The following is a 17,183-nucleotide window of genomic DNA, read 5'->3' as shown; positions in this document are numbered from 1 at the left end:
GACCAGTGAAGGTAGGCTTGCGGTAGACCATGGTAGAGAACCCCACCCCCTGACAGATTTCTCAACCAGTACATCAAGGAAAGGGAGTTCATTTGACTGCTCCGTTTCATAGGTAAATTTGAATGCAGGATGGAGCCAATTAAGACATCCAAGTAAATTATTATATGCTGCTTCGGATTTAGATATAGTAAATGTATCATCCACATATCAGAAATATGCAAGGGGCAGGAGGTTTGGTGTCACACACGCGGTGTCGTTAAAACTGAAATCTGCTGCATGAGTTGCTGAGTACATAAGCTCAATGAATACTGATTCACGCAATAGTGTTGGGTCTGGATCTCCATGATACAGTGCTACAGTGCAATTATTTATGGCTTCCATAAGTGGAACATTGGTGAACAGGCTAGCAATGTCAAATGAGCACATGGACACAGCATTGCTATCAATATACAAGTCCTGTATCGCCTTTCCAAATGTGAAGGAGTCCTTCACCGTGTACCTGGAAAACTTGTTCAAACTTGGTTGTAACAATTTGCCCAACTATCTGGCCGATTCATGTTGTACAGAACTGACCATAGAAAAGATAGGGTGTAAAGAGGCATCACTTTTGTGTGTCTTCGGCAGCCCGTACGTATGCGGACACAGTGAGCTGCGAGGATGAATCCTGTTACATATATATCACACAGCAGCTCATCGTTCTTACACAAGTTCAGCAAGTGTTTTTTTTAGCTTACTTTTGAGCAAAGCTGTCTAGTCATGTCAAGCAGCAGGTCCAATGGATACAGATTTGGACACATCATTAAGAGTGGTATGCATTTTGTTGATATAGTCACACTTGTTAAGGATGATTATACCCGTCCCTTTGTCAGGTTTACTGATGTGTGTGTCCGGGTTGATCTTAAGACCTTGCAACTCTGTAGGACATCCGCGTTGCATGTGAAAATTGGACCGATCGTTCGAAATCCTGCAATGAGTGCATGCTAGGTCAGCTGGACATCCTTTCTAGGATTCAGCATCTTCCGTGGATGCTGGTTTGTGGTGGGATAGTTGGGAGTAGAGGAGTTTGAACTCAGCAAATACCTCTTCCCATTTGATTTGGGATGAAGGCACACCAAAATTGAAACCATGTACAATAACAAACTCTTCATTTTCTGAGAGTACATGGTCAGAGATTTGTGTGCTTAGTGGCGTCATTAATTATGTTGCTAAACTGTATCCGCTTAATTGAGTTTATGGTGTGGATGTGTTTCAAGGGGTACGGTCTATGGTGCGGTCATCAATTGAAATAATATAGCGGCATATATGGATCAAATAAAAAGAGAAATTTGCGCACCTCAGACCAAGCACAGTCTAAGGCACAGCGTAAATTAGCAACCTTATTACCAATCTGTTCAATCTCATCTCGCATAAACGCTCACTCAATCATGGGATTGTGTCTCACTTTAGCATTATCGATACATTTGGAAATGAAAACTGGCACAACCTTGGGTTTTATACACTCTTGGAGAAATTCGATAGATAGCTTACCTCTTTTTAACTTGCCTGTAAGTAGGACTTGTTGAGATCCTGAATTTGGTCTTTGTCGTACCTCTGTCTCAGGTATGCAAATAGTCATTTAGTAGAACAAAACTTGAGTATTGCTGAAAAAAGACATTCTGTCAAAGCTTTTTGCCTTGCACTCATCAGGACAATTGCAGGAATACCAATGCCGGGGAAATAAATACTTTATACTGAATGAGAAGTGAGTGCTGATGTCTTTTTTTTTCAGCAACCCCCAAATCTTGTGTCCCTTTTATACTATAGAAATACTTCCAATGTTATGAGATGTGTGATTGTGCCAGTTCCCAATGTGCTGCATTTATTTTGATCATATTTTGTGGTGGATTCTGTAATAACAATTAATTGTGGAGTCACTCTTTCACCCAGCTGCTTGCACTGAATCAAATGTTTTTACAATAAAATTAGGCTGTTGGCCTGGATGGGGAGACTTGGAGCTCAGCAGAATAGTGATTTTCTTTAAAATGAAAAGTTAAATTACATGCATTTAAATCACATTTCAGTCAAGTTTAAATGTGTGTGTTCACACTGCAAAATTACTCTTGGAATAGAATAATCAAGCTGGGGTTGTTGTCCTTAGAGAAGGAAAGGTTGAGAGTAGATTTGATTGAGATTGTCAAAATCATGAGGGGCCTAGATAGAGAGAAATTGTTCTCATTGGTGGAAGGGTCAAGAACCAGAGGACACCAAGATGAACCAAAGGTGACGAAAAGAAAACCCTTTTTACACAGCAAGACCTGGAATGCACTGCCTGAGACTGTGTTGGGGGCTTTTTGGTAGGGATAAGCACCTGAAGAGAAGAAAATTGAAGAGTTATGAGGAAAAGGTGGGCAGAGTGGGACGAGTTAAATTGCTCTTGAACAGTGAACAATCTGTAACCTCATGGCCTCGCATATCCCTCACTCTACCATTGCCCTGGTTCACTAAAGAGCGCAGGAGGGCATGCCAGGAGCAGTGCCAGGCATACCTAAAAATGAGGCGTCAACATGGTGAAACTAGAACACGGGACGACTTGCATGCAGACAGATCTGAGCGATCCCACACCAATGTATCAGATCTAAGCTTTGCAGTCCTGCCGCATCCAGTCCTGGATGGTGGTGGACAATTAAACAACTAACTGGAGGAGGACCCTCCACAAATATCCTCATCCTCAGTGATGGTGAAGTCCAGCATATCAGTGCAAAATACAAGGCTGAAGCATTTTCAGCCATCTTTATCCAGAAGTGCCGAGTGGATGATCCATCTTGACCTCCTCCTGAGGTCCCCAGCATCGCAGATGCCAGTCTTCAGCCAATTCATTTCACTCCACATGATATCAAGAAACGGTTGAAGGCACTGGATACTGCCAAGGCTACAGGCTCTGGCAACATTCAAGCAAAAGTACTGAAGACTTTGTTCACCAGAACTAGCCATGCTCCTCGCCAAGCTGTTCCAGTAGAGCTACAATACTGGCATCTATTCGATATTGTGGAAAGTTGCCCAGGTATATCTTGTCCACAAAAAGCAGGGCAAATCCAATCCGGCCAATTACTGCCTCTTGATCATCTGGATCCTGAGCAGAGTGATGAAAGGTGTTGTCAACACTACTGGGTAACTGTCACTTGAAAGCAATAACCTGCTCGCTGACGTTCAGTTTGGGTTCTGCCAGGGCCACTTGGCTCCTAATCTCTGTACAGCTTTGGTCTAAGCATGGACAAAAAAATTAACTCAAGAGCAGAGGTCAGAGTGACATCAAGGCCGCATTTTACCGTGTGTGGCATCAAGGAGTCCTGGCAAAGTTGAAGTCAATGGGAATCGAGGTGAAAATTCTCCATTGGTTGGAGTCATACCTTCCACAAAGGAAGGTGGTTGTGGTTGTTAGAAGCCAATCATCTCTGTCCTACCACAGGGGTCTGCATGAGTTCTTCAGGGTAGTCTCCTCAGCCCAACCATCTTCAGTTGTTTCATCAATGACTTCCTTCCAACGTAAGGTCAGAAGTGGGGATGTTTGCTGATGCTCGCACAATGTTCAGTACCATTCTTCTTAGATACTGAAGCAGTCCACACTAATAAACATCAAGCCCTGGACAACATTCAGGCTTGGGCTGATAAGTGGCAAGTAACATTTGTGATACACAAGTGCCAGATAATGACCATTTCCAACAATAGAGAATCCAACCATCTCCCATTGACATTCATTGGCATTATCATACGTACATACAAACATACGAATTAGGAGCAGGAGTAAGCCACTCAGCCCCTCGAGCCTGCTCTGCCATTCAATAATATCATGGCTGATCTAAATGTAACCTCAACCCCACATTCCTGCCGAGCTCCGATAACTTTTCATCCCCTTGTTAATCAAGAATCTATCGAGCTCTGCCTTAAAAATATTCAAAGACTCTGTTTCCACCGCCTTTTAAGGAAGAGAGTTCCAAAGACTCATGACCCTCTGAGAGAAAAAATTTCTCGTCGCTGTCTTAAATGAGTGACCCCTTATTTTTAATCAGTTACCCCTAGTTCTAGATTCTCCCACAAGAGGAAACATCCTCTCCACATCCACCCTGTCAAGACCCCTCAGGATCGTAAAGGTTTCAATCAAGTCACCTCCTACTTGTCTAAACTCCAGTGGAAGAATCCTAACCTGTCAGAGCCTTTCCTCATAAGATAACCAGCCCATTATTATTGCTGAAACCCCCACTATCAATATCTTGGGGGTTACCGTTTACCAGAAACTGAACTGGACCAGCCATATAAATACTGTAGCTACAAGAGCAGGTCAGAGACTGTGAATTCTGAAGTGAGTAAGTCACCTCCTAACTTCCCAAACTCTGTCCACTATTTACAAGACACAAGTTAGGGGTGTGATGGAATACTCTCCACTTGTCTGGATGAGTGCAGCTCTAACAAAACTTGAGAAGGTCAACACCCTCCATGACAAAGCAGTCTGTTTGATTGACACATCATCCAGCACCTTCTGAACAAACATACGAATTAAGAGCAGGAATAGGTCACACGACTACTCAATCTTGCTCTGCCATTTGATAAGATCATAAACATTCACTCCCTCCACCACTGACACACATTGGCAGCAAATGCACTGCAGCAAACTCACCAAGGTTCTTTAACAGCAACTTCCAAACCTGCCACTCCTACAACCTAGAAGGACAAGGGCAGCAAATGCATGGGAACACCATCACCTGCAAGTTCCCCTCCAAGCCCCACACTGTCCTGACTTGGAAATATACTGCCATTCCTTCACTGTCACTGGGTTTAAATGCTGGAACTCCCTCTCTCACAGCACTGTGCATGTACCTACACCACATGGACTGCATGTGTTCAGGAAGGCAGTTCACCACCATCAAGTGCAATTAGGGATGGGCAACAAAGGCTGGCCTAGCCAGCGACGTCCTCATCTCATGAAAGAATAAAAAAAAAGTCAACAAAGGCTCGGTGGGCTGAATGCCTCCTCCTATACTATAACCATTCTATGATATATCAATGATTTCTATCAGGAAACTGTCACCTGAGGTGGGTTATGGTGTTCCTTACAGCATTAGTCCTCTGATCTGTCAGGTACTTCCGATACGATCCTTGGTATAAAGAAGAGTTGTTTTAGTATAAAAGAGACATTTGTATATTAGTTATATTGAATGCAATTCTCATACAGCCCTCCTATTTTTTCACAGAGATTTTTTAGAGAAATAGTTAATTGCATATCTTTTATTATTCTGGAAACATTTGGAGGCAGCTGTTTTTCCCCCAATTGATCTTTATTGTAGTGAGTTTAATAAGCGATATAGTGCACCAACTCAGCCACACTTACATGTGGAACTATTTAAAATAGATAAGAATGCTTTTTATTCACAGATAAGTGCTCACTCCTGTTCAGATGATAGGATTTCAAAGAACTTTCACATGGTTGAAACATTACTCGTTGCATATTAAAGGCACGTCGGTCACATCTTCTCTGATAATCATTCATCAGGATGCTTTCACAGTGTTCCTAAAATGAAATTTGTCAGGAAAAACATATTAACCACAAGAACTGCCTATTTCCCAATTCTCCAGCTTATCACCTTTGACATAGACCAGCTGGTTGTATGCATGCATTGTACCTACCCAGGGAAAGGGAAGAGCAAAGGGAGAATGAAGCTATTGTCTAACTAGTTTTTGCAAAGACTTCATTGAAATCACATTATTTACTTATGAAACGGCAACCTTCTTCAAGAAGCAGAGGGTTAAAGTGGTTTAGACATTCCTATATTTAACACCCATTTTTCATTCAAGATAGCAAACAATAGCAAGTCTTTAGAATAGTAAGATGTTTTTGTTGCTTTAGTTTTGGTTTGTTTCTTCCAGCTGAATTGTACCTTAAAAGCCTCTTAAGAAGGCAGGAACAGGAGCAGATCATATGGCCCCTTGAGCATTCAGAATGATCAAGACTGATCTTCTGCCTCAACTCCATATTCCCCATATTCCTGAGAGACCAAAAATTTGTCTGTCACAGCCTTAAATATGTTCAATGATGGAGCATCCGTAACCTTCTGGGGTAGAGAATTACAAAGATTTATAACCCGCTGAATGAAGAAATATTTTCTCATTCAGCCCAATTTAATAAGCCCCTCATCATAGGATAAGCCTCTCATCCCAGGAACCAGCCCAGTGAACCTTCATTGCACTTCCTCCAATGCAAGTATATTCTTGCTTAGATATTGAGACCAAATCTGCGCACAGTATTCCAGGTGTAGTCTCACCGAAGTCCTGTACAATTGTAACAAGACTTCCTTTACTTGTGCTTCAATCTCCTTACAATAAAAGCCAACATACCATTTGCTTTCCTAATTGCTTGATGTATCTGCATGTTAACTTTATGTTCCTTGTACCTAGTCTCTCTCAACATCAATATTTAGAAATTTCACACCTTTTTAAAAGTCTGATTTTCTGTTCTCACTACCAAAGTGAATAACCTCACACATCCCCACATTATACTCCATTTGCCATCTTGTTGCCTACTCACTTAACCTGTCTGTACCTCTTAGCCTCTTGATGTCCCCCTTGCAGCTTACATTCCCACCTAACTTTGTATTGTTAGAAAACTTGGATACATTACTGTTGGCCTCTTTGTCTACGTCGTTAATGTAGGTTGTAAATAGCTGAGGTCCTAGCACTGATCCTTGTAGCACTCCACTAGTCGCAGCCTGTCAATTTGCAATGCCCCATTTATCCCTACTGTTTGTTTCCTGGCTGTTAACAAATCCTCCAATTCCATGAGCCCTGATCTTGCCTATCAAAGTATACTATATCTTCTGGTTTCCCTTTATCTTCCCTACTAGTTACATCCTCAAAAAAACTTTAATAAATTTGTCAAGCATGATTTACCCTTGTAAAACCATGCTGACTCTGTCAATAAAGTGCGTTGTTAAGATTCCTTAATAATAGATTCCAATATTTTCCCAACAATTGATCTCAGGCTAACTAGCATATAGCACTCTGCTTTCTCTCTCCCTCCTTTCTAGAATAGCTGTGTTACATTTGTTAACGTCCAATTCGCTGGTATTGGTCTAGAATCTAGGAAACTTTGAAAATCACAACCAGTGCACCCACTAAATCTGCAGTTATCTCTTTCAGAACTCTAGGAAGTAGGATGTCAGGTCCATGAGGATTTGTTGGCATTTTGTCCCTTAAGTTTCTCCAATACTTTTTCTTTTACTAAAATTCATGACCTTATATTCCTCACTCTTAGCTCCTTGGTTACACTCTGTTTCTGGTATGTAATTTGTTACTTCTACTACGAAGACAGACGCAAAACATTTGTTCAACATCTCTGCCATTTACTCATTCTCCATGACGATTTCTCCTGTCTCTGCCTCTAAGGGATCATTGTTTAGCTGCCTTCCTTCTTAATTTGTAAATGCTCTTACAATCTGTTGCACAAATTCCAAACATTGTGTTACTGTACAGCCAAATATTGGATTTACTTTAATGCAGTCCCTCCAAGCACAGCTCTGGGCAGCAACACAGTGAAGTAAATGAGGTAACACTACTCTCACAAAAAGACTGAAATTCACTTTAACACATGTCGGTCTTTTGGATTAATCTGTTCACTCTGTCCGTGACATTCCAAGCACATTGTCCAATTTGTTGTACGTGAATTTCAATCCCTCTGCCTTTGCAGTTTGGACATTTTTCCACCGTTACTTGCTTACCTCCACAACCACCACATTTGTCACAAATTACATTTTTCTTCCATGCCAGCTTCCTTGTTGCTTTGTTGTAAAGATCTTCAAGTGAAACAGCCAACTGGTGAACAACATCCTTACCTCTTTTCTCCCTTTGCTTTCTGCCACCACCACCACCAAAGAACATGTCAAAGATGACCATGAGTGAGGAGAAACCACCATCCCCTACTTCTCCTTCCTTAATGGCTTGTTCACCACCTTGGTCATAGAGGTCTCGCTTCTTAGGGATAAAAACAAAAAACAAAAAACTGCAGATGCTGGAAATCCAAAACAAAAACAGAATTACCTGGAAACACTCAGCAGTTCTGGCAGCATCAGCGGAGAAGAAAAGAGTCGACATTTCGAGTCCTCAGGTTGAAGGGTCATGAGGGCTCGAAACATCGGCTCTTTTCTTCTCCGCCGATGCTGCCGGATCTGCTGAGTTTTTCCAGGTAATTCTGTTTTCGCTTCTTATGGTCTAACAAAACCTCATAGGTCTATGATATAAGCTTGAACCTTTTCCCCTTTATGTTAAGTGAGTGGGCAAACTTGGCAGATGGAATATAATGTGGGAAAATATGAGGTTATGCACTTTGGCAAGAAGAATAGAGGAGCTGAATAATATTTAAATGGAGAAAGATTGCAGAAGGCTGCAGCACATTGGGATTTGGGAGTCCTTGTGCATGAATCTCAAAAAGCTAACATGTTAGTTCAACAGATAACAGGGAAGGCAAATGGAATGCTGGCCTTTATTTCAAAGGGAATAGAGAATAAAAACAAGGAGGTCTTGCTAAAACTATGCAAGGCATTAGTTCGACCACACCTAGAATACTGTGAACAACTTTGGTCCCCTTCCCTAAGGAAAGATATACTGGCATTGGAGGCAGTCCAGAAAAAGTTCACTAGGTTGATCCCAGGTGTGGAGGGATTTCCTTATGAGGAGAGGTTGAGTTGGTTGGGCCTGTACTCACTGGAGTTTAGAAGAATGAGAGTCGACTTTATTGAAACATATAAGATTCTTAGGAATCTTGACAGAGTAGATGCAGAGAAGTTGTTTCCCCTTATGGGAGAGTCTAGGACCAGAGGACATAATCTCAGAGTAAGGGGGCACCCATTTAAAACAGAGATGAGGAGAAATTTCTTCTCTCAGAGTCAATCTGTAGAATTCTTTACTGCAGAGGGCTGTAGAAGCTGGGTTGTTAAGTACATTCAAGGCTGAGATAGACAGATTTTTAATCAGTAATGGAATCAAGGGTTATGGGGACAAAGCAGGAAAGTGGAGTTGAGGATTATCAGATCAGCCATGACCTCATTGAATGGCGGAGCAGACTCAATGGCCTACTTCTGTTCCAACGTCTCATGGTCATTTCATAGCAGGTCAAGCAAAGCATCATCTTGAATCTTAGTAGCAATGTACTGATCATTGTAATGCATTGGCTGACCTGTTTGGATGGGCACCATAAATTTGTACATGAGTTTAAGATTTTTCTGTTTGTTTGTACCCCATTAAAGTGTGGATTTAGTCAGTGAGTGTTGATAGGTTATCAGATTTTGGTAGGAGTCTGAACCTAAGGCTCTGCCTCCAGCACCTGCCCTCATACACATGCACTTTCCAGCAGGGATCACTGGAAAACAGTCATGAGTAGGAGTTGGATTTCCATATGCCTGGTTTTGAGATATTAAGTCCAGCTGCAGTGTGCCATCTCTTATTCCACTGAGATCTGCTATAGTACAGGTTGGAAAATGGACAACTTTGTTGAAACCATAAATTAACTGATGTCCTCTTACAATAACTGTCTGGGGCAGCTTGAGAATTGTCGCTGTTGTTGAGTCAGTAAACAGGCCTGATTTATTGAAATGGTTTGGCTGGAGTTGTGACATCTTGACATTGTGCTCTGAGCTGAATTTCTTCCTTTGCCCTTCCACTTGAAATGTTTTCACTCTGCAAGTTGCTAGAAGTGTAAGCTGATAATGGTGCAGTGAGATAATAGGGCGACTGGAGCCCTGATGAGCCAAGGGACCAAAGAAAATATATTTGTATGTTGGGAAGAAATGGGAATGACAGAGAAGGAAATAAAAGGAATCAGAGTCATTTCAGGTACAGAAAGAGGAAGAAAGATTGGAATGAGAGAAAGGAAAAGCAAGTTTTTTTTTTAAAAAAACCTTTCCATTTCAAGTTCTCTAGTAACTGACTGCCTGTAGGAATGAGACTGCAGAATTTCAGTTGTTCCCTTTCTAGGCTGGAAGGGTTGAGTGACATCGTAAGATCATAAACTTTATTATTAAAGATACTTTTTAAAAATGAAAATTTGCATTTTTATAGCACTTAAAACCACCAGACATCTCAAAGTGCTCTACAGCCAATGAAGTAATTTTTGAAGCACAGTCACTGTTGTAATGTAGGAAGCGCAGCAGCCAATATGTGCTGAGTAAACTACCACAAACAGCAATGTGATAATGAGCACATAATCTGGTTTTGTAATGTTGATTAAGGAATAAATACTAAATAATAGTAAATAAATAGTAAAAGCCTTAATTTTCTGCGCAATTCACGGGATATCTCTTCCTCACCATAAGTTAATGAAGAATATACACATTAATTTTGCTAAATGAACACATTCACCCAGATTTTGTTTAATAACAATATGTTCCTGTAGCTTGCAAATCTGTTTCCCCTAGTTAAGCAATCAATATTCTGTTCAAGTACACCAAAAGATAAAACAAGTGTGCACTAATGATTGTAATTGATTTTTTAGCATTTATATATTTACTGCAATCTGTTAATATTGAGAGGATTAATAAATCTCTTCCAGAAGAGTGGTAAATGGATGCTGATTGTGCATTCAGTCCTGTTCATTGTGTTCCTGTAGCTTAGCAGATTTGTTGAAGTAAATGTGATTCTTATTCACACTCTAGCTGAAAAGTTGGCCTTGTGCAATAATGCTTTGAATATTGTGAACTTCTGTGCATGGTGCTTTTGTCTGAACAATGTCTAGCTTTGAAGATTAGAAAAGTCAGAGACCGTCTTTCATTGACTCGAATTTGAGGGGATGCAGGATAAAAGGTAACTGTTCAGCCAGGCAGATTTCTGTAATTAAAAATTTGAGCGAGTTTTTTCAGTTAGCACGCAGTTTATTTTAAATTAACCATTTGGCAAAGAAGCTTGACTGCCTAAATAGCCAGTGACGAGTTCTCCTTCATTTAGTTGACAAGTTTAAGGAAACTCTTAGCTGTACCGCTGTGACAATGCTCAATTAGTGCTCATGTTTAATGCTGGATTTTGTTTAAATTAGATTACTGATTTGAGTATCTTGTAAAGGTGATATTGGAATATCTCATCCATGGAGATTATAAGGACAGGTTACCACAGATAGTAATGGGTAATTTATATGTTAATTGAATTTTGACCTAGAACGTAAAATAAAAAATGGGCAGCAGTATCCAAAATGTAGACATTTTGTTGGGCATCTTTGGGATGCACATGCATCCAATGAGTCAACACAAACAGACATTTCAGAAATTTGGGAAAGCAAATCTCCTTAAGGAATGGAAAGCTAGAATTCTGATATTGGGTTAGCTTATTGGATGGATGTAATCAATGGATTAATGTTCATGGTTTCCCATTTACATTACTCATGCTAATATTGTTAGCTTAGTATTTGAACTAGCAGTTGACTAGCATGGGTTGGTGTGTATATGCAATTGGCTAGTGATGACATTACATTGCAAGAGCACACTCTCTACAGATTTAGTAAAATTTACCATGGTAACAACACTTTGAAAAAAAAATCTGGCAAAAGAATACACACTGCCTGCCTACCAAGAGTTAATAGACTTTGGGCATCCTAAAGCAGGCTGTCTAACCATATTTAAAACAAAAACAGAATTACCTGGAAAAACTCAGCAGGTCTGGCAGCATAGGCGGAGAAGACAAGAGTTGATGTTTCAAGTCCTCATAACCCTTCAACAGAACTGAGTGAATCTTAGGAAAGGGGTGAAATATAAGCTGGTTTAAGGTGGAGGAGGGAGGGGGGAGAGAGAGAGAGAGAAAGAAAAGTGTTAGGGGGTGGTGTGGTTGTAGGGTCAAGCAAGCAGTGATAGGAGCAGATAATCAAAAGATGTCACAGACAAAAGAACAGAAGAACACAGGCTTTGAAGGTGGTGATATTATCTAAACAAACACCACCTTCAACGCCTGTGTTCTTTTGTTCTTTTGTCTGTGACATCTTTTGATTATCTGCTCCTATCACTGCTTGCTTGTCCCTACAACCAAACCACCCCCACCCCACTTCTCTCTCTCTCTCTCTCTCTCTCTCTCTCTCCCCCCCCTCCCTCCTCCACCTTAAACCAGCTTATATTTCACCCCTTTCCTAAGATCCACTCAGTTCTGTTGAAGGGTCATGAGGACTCGAAACGTCAACCCTTGTCTTCTCCGCCGATGCTGCCAGACCTGCTGCGTTTTTCCAGGTAATTCTGTTTTTGTTTTGGATTTCCAGTATCCACAGTTTTTTGTTTTTATAACTATATTTAAATGCTGTTTAAATGTGGTGAGGAATATAAAATGGCTTAGTACTTTCAAATTGACTAATCACTTAAGTTTCCTTCCTTTTTAAGAAACCCCAGTTAACTGACTGAGACAATGCCTATTCTTGGACTTGTGGCCACAATGTGTCTCAGTTCTCAGATTCAGAAAACTTGCAGACTGGGTAGTTAAGTGACAAATGAACTTTAACATGGGTAAATGTAAGGTACTACACTTTGGTAGGAAAACTAGAAGCAAAACTAACACCATAGAAAATAAGAAATTGATTGGGGAAGAAGAGCAAAGGCATACCAGTGAGCAAATCATTAAAAGCAGCATTGTAGGCTAGCAAGGTAATTAAAACTGCTATCAAAGCCCTGTGATTTATGGATGTAGAATTCAAAAATATTCATATGTTAAACTTGTAAAGCATGCTGGTCAGACCACACTTCAGACTGCGCACAGTCCTGGTATCCATAATATAAAAAGGACATAGAAGCACTAGAGAAAGTTAAAAGAGGATTTACAAGGTACCAAACTGAGAGATGACAGCTATCAGGAAAGATTGTACATGTTGGAGCTTTTTTCCTTTAGAAAATAGAAGATTTAGAGATCTTTACAATTATGAATTGGTTGGTCAGGGGAGATGTGCAGTGAATGTTTCCATTTGTGGGGAAAGTCCAAAACTAGGGGTTATATATAGATACAGGATCATGTCATGTGTGCTCTGCCCACAGGCAGGTCTGTGATTCATTGTCTGCTGATGCATCATAGAGTTACTAATAAATCCAATAAGGTTAAAAAAGGAAATGTCTTCGCTTAGAGTAATTAGAATGTGGTTCAGGTGTTATGGCGCAGCTGATGGTAAGTGCCGAGCTGCTTAAATCCCAGAGGAAAACTTGAAACAGCTTCCAAAACAGTTTTTGCAATTTGTATAGTATGAGGAGCAGTTCTGAAATCAGGAACTTATTTCCCTGATTACTTGTGATGATTTTGTAGTAAACATTTATTAAAAGAATAAAGAGAGAAAAAAAACACAATTACATTTAAACACAAGAATGGCTTCACACAGTAAACAGTACTTTAAACAGTTCCACAAATCTTATCTTAACTACCCTCAGAGCTAACCTTTCACTTTTCTGTTCATCAACTATCCTTATAGATTTGAAAATCTATAGAAGTCCAGTAATTTTACCACAGTGCTTTTTCCTTGGGGTGTCCCCTGAGGCTGACAGCACCTGGTTCTTTCAGTCTGGCCTTGTTCACACTGTCTTCTGGGAGTTCTGACCAGCTACCCTGCTGTCTCCTGGGAGATCTCAGCAGCTACCCCCTCACCTAGGCTTCAGTATTTCCTTAAATGCATTCCTTCCCTTTCATCTCTCTATTGTTTCAACCAGTCTCTTCAGAAATGCTTTCTTCTCAGAATTGATTATATTTTTCTTTAGCTCTTAGACTTGTAAAAAACAAACTTACTCTTTAAGCTTTACCTCACTTCCTTACGCCTTTTTTACAACCTGCATATATCCCCCTTTAAACTAAAACAACTCAATTCAACTATTCCTGTTATTGCTTTATGGAAAACTCTGATTGAAGTTCCTTTTGGTTCATTAATATATCAAAACCACTTCTTATGATTAGACTTCAGACCTTGCCATCACTCTAGCTCTTAATCCAATTACAGCCTGACTTCCAGTACATAAGAAAATATGCCAGGGTTATTACCAGAAGAAAAATATTACAGTTTCTTGTTTTCTTGACACAGTTGAGTAGCTTAGATGCCAATATAAATGTTGCTCACCAAATTAGAAATAAACCAGTTAAATGATTTGTGTCAAGTCTGCTCCATCCAGATATTCACTCAATTTACCTTGAGAGAAATTGAAGAAATGCATGTGAGAAATGCTGATACCTGATTCAGGGCACGAGGGATTGTTATTTTACACCCCAAGTCATACTATCTTACGGGGCGAGGGTCAACTCCCATAAACATAAGACACTCAGTTCATCTAAAGATGCAACTGAACCTGAATAAAAACAATAGACCAGAATTTGAAATATGCACAGGAAAACTTTGAACATTAATAGAACTGTTTGTTTTGCTTTCACAGTCACTGATGAAGATACGGTTAAGCGTTACTTTGCCAAGTTTGAAGAGAAGTTCTTCCAGTGTTGTGAGAAGGAACTTGCCAAAATCAACACATTCTATTCAGGTAACTTTTGATGGAAAAGGAAAGTCAAGGCGGAATACTTTTTGTTCAAGGTTCTATATTTGTGTGCAAAAATAAGGAACAAATATACATGTTATCTCTGTGATAAAATATTGTTGAATTTGGTGTCTCTCAAAAATCTGCTATTTTAGGCCTCTCTCCATATTTACCCTGGCTTGTTGTGAATCCTGGATTACGGGCAGACGAACAATGACAGACAGATAGGGAAAGATCCTCCAGTCGTCCAGTCTGACCCACACAATTGTGATATCTTGTGTATCAAAATAATATAAAATCTCTACCCAACTTAAAACCGTGCGCTCTCCTGGGAGAGGTGAACAAACCAGGTAAAATTCCAGTCCAAATTCTGGAGGAAAACCTGGGAAATCCCTCCTCTTAGATGTTCAAAACTATCCCAGGGTTCAATCTGGCCCTGATGATTACTTACAGTTAATTATCTTTTGAATAAGATAATCTCCACCTCAACCAGATATATGTTAGAAAAGGAATTCTGCAAATCAGCACCCACACCATAAACCAGCCAGTTCCACAGGTTCCTATTCTCGGGGAAAAGAACTTAAAAATTGTGACCTCAGGTCCTCCCTAACCTATTTAATTGGAACAAGCTGTCTAGCTGTCTACTCAAGCACAATCAAATCCTTTCTTAATCTTACAAACCTTTTAACAAACAGATTACCTACTAAGTCTACCTTTCTCTAAACTATGGGATCCCAGCCTATCTCAATAATTGTTCCAAACTGGGAATTAATCTAATCTTTACACCTACTCTACACCTTTTCAAAGTTTCAATTTCACCCGCCATGTGAGGAGATGAAAACTGATACTATATTCTCACTGAGGCCTAGTACTTCGTTCTTTAGCCAGTTGTCCTGTAAATGCCACCTCAACACAGTATTTACTCTGGATTTTGCTTAATGGCATTGCATGTGAACCTTTTGAAATCTATGCACTAGATCACTCAGATCTCTCTCTTTCTCACCTTTTATTGCTTTTCCCTGTATGTATATTGAGTATTAAATATTAAGTTATTGAGTATTGCCCAGATGTACAAGAGTATACTTTTCTAAATTAAACATAATGTGCCCATCCCTAACTCACCTAGATTCATTAAACCATCAAGCATTCACTGCAGTCCTGACTTCAGCGCAAATCTTAGTATCATCTGAAATTTTTCAGATTGAACCCCAACACCCACATGTAGACCGTTAACAAATATAGTAAAAGGCAACAGTCCTAGCAGTGGTCCTCGTAGGATACCATAGTGATCAGCCTTCAAACAGATCCATACCCACCTGTAACTTTTCTATTTGGAGGTAGCAGCCACTGGGGATAGTTTGAGTGCAATGTTACTCCAAGTGTGACATGACAGGCTGAGGCCAGTGGCTTATGCCTCCCGAGTCCAGATAGAGGTAGAGAGGGACTACTCAAATTATGAACACCATCTCTTGGTGACCTACTAGGCCGTGAAACATTTTCAGTCTTTTACAGGGTCATCCTTAGTGACCTTATCACCTGTCACACCGTAACACAGATGTTACTGGGCAGCAGGATAAAAGATGAGACAGTGAGTAGCAACCGCATTGCCTATTGGACATTGTTGCTCTCCTAAATGAACTTGGGGGTGGAAAGATTGGCGAACCGAAGCTGGCCCAGAACATGATCTATCCGGGAACAGACCACGTGTGCTCAGTAGAAGGGATATGGGATGTAGATGTTGGGTTCTGGACCAGGAAACACCCGACAGGGAGAGACATATATGTGGATGGGTCCAACTCTGTAACAAATGGAGACCGGAGGACAGGGTGTGGAATTTATGACCCGGAGACTGGGATAGAGAAGCTATAAAACTCCCCTCCACACTGAGTGTGCAGCAGGTCCAGCTGGCAGCTGTAGCCCATGTGGTTACGCACCCCTAGGAATTCCCGACCCCCTACACCATGTGCTCAGATTTGATGTTCACTTGTAGTTCCTGTACTAAATATTTATCAATATGGGCCAGGCGAGGATTCAAGTCCACAGACAGGAAACCATTGGTAACAGCCCCACTGCTAAAAACAATACTGAGTGTCCCGGGAAACGGAGGGAATATTATATCCAGAAGGTGAAAGCGTATTCAAAAACAGAACCTAAATGGGCAGGCAACTAGAAGGCCAATGAGTTGGCGAGGAAGGAGACCAGGGAAAGAATATTTTGAGGCCCGTACTCATTGGGACAGATTGCTGCTTTAAGGGGAAAAGAGTGCCCACAGAAGGTAAATCTGCACCCCCCCCCCCCCCCGGTCTGACCCAGGTCCAAGCGCAAGTGTGGTTCTGAAGGCAAGAATCAAGAAAAAGGTAGAGCGGGAGCCAATTGAGGGTCCTTTTGGAATGGACAATGTGGTTAAGGAAGAGATGCTGTTTAAAGGGGATCAGAGGATCGTGCCTGCACAGTGCCAGAAGGAATTTATACATCCAGACCATGGGGGCTCAGGAGCTGGAAGTCCAGGGCTGGAGATGACCTGGAGGAGAGCAGAAGAGGTGGGTTGGTGGCCTTATCTCGGGGAAGAGGTAAGGGAATACAGCAATAGATGCTTGGTGTGCACCGCTCATAACCCAGATTCCCACCACAGAAAAGCCCCACTGGAACATACTAGAAGGACGGAAGGTCCCAGGCAATCCAGACTTCATTGGGCCATTG

General features: G+C 40.9%; 1 protein-coding gene across 3 annotated transcripts in view; it reads left to right on the top strand.

The window, feature by feature from the left end:
- Positions 1–17,183, top strand: part of LOC121289009 (xenotropic and polytropic retrovirus receptor 1 homolog) — a 355,844-nt gene that overhangs the window by 172,161 nt on the left and 166,500 nt on the right. For all 3 annotated transcript variants that reach the window (XR_005945478.1, XR_005945477.1, XM_041207881.1), the window contains exon 3: positions 14,388–14,489. Coding sequence is in view for 1 of the 3 variants with exons in the window: in XM_041207881.1 (XP_041063815.1) it covers positions 14,388–14,489 (102 nt within the window). In the remaining 2 variants the exon portion in view is untranslated. The remainder of the gene's footprint in view (positions 1–14,387; positions 14,490–17,183) is intronic.

Source organism: Carcharodon carcharias, chromosome 16 (genome assembly GCF_017639515.1).
Source record: "Carcharodon carcharias isolate sCarCar2 chromosome 16, sCarCar2.pri, whole genome shotgun sequence".
NCBI lineage: Eukaryota > Metazoa > Chordata > Chondrichthyes > Lamniformes > Lamnidae > Carcharodon > Carcharodon carcharias.
This window is presented reverse-complemented; position numbering and strand designations above follow the sequence as displayed.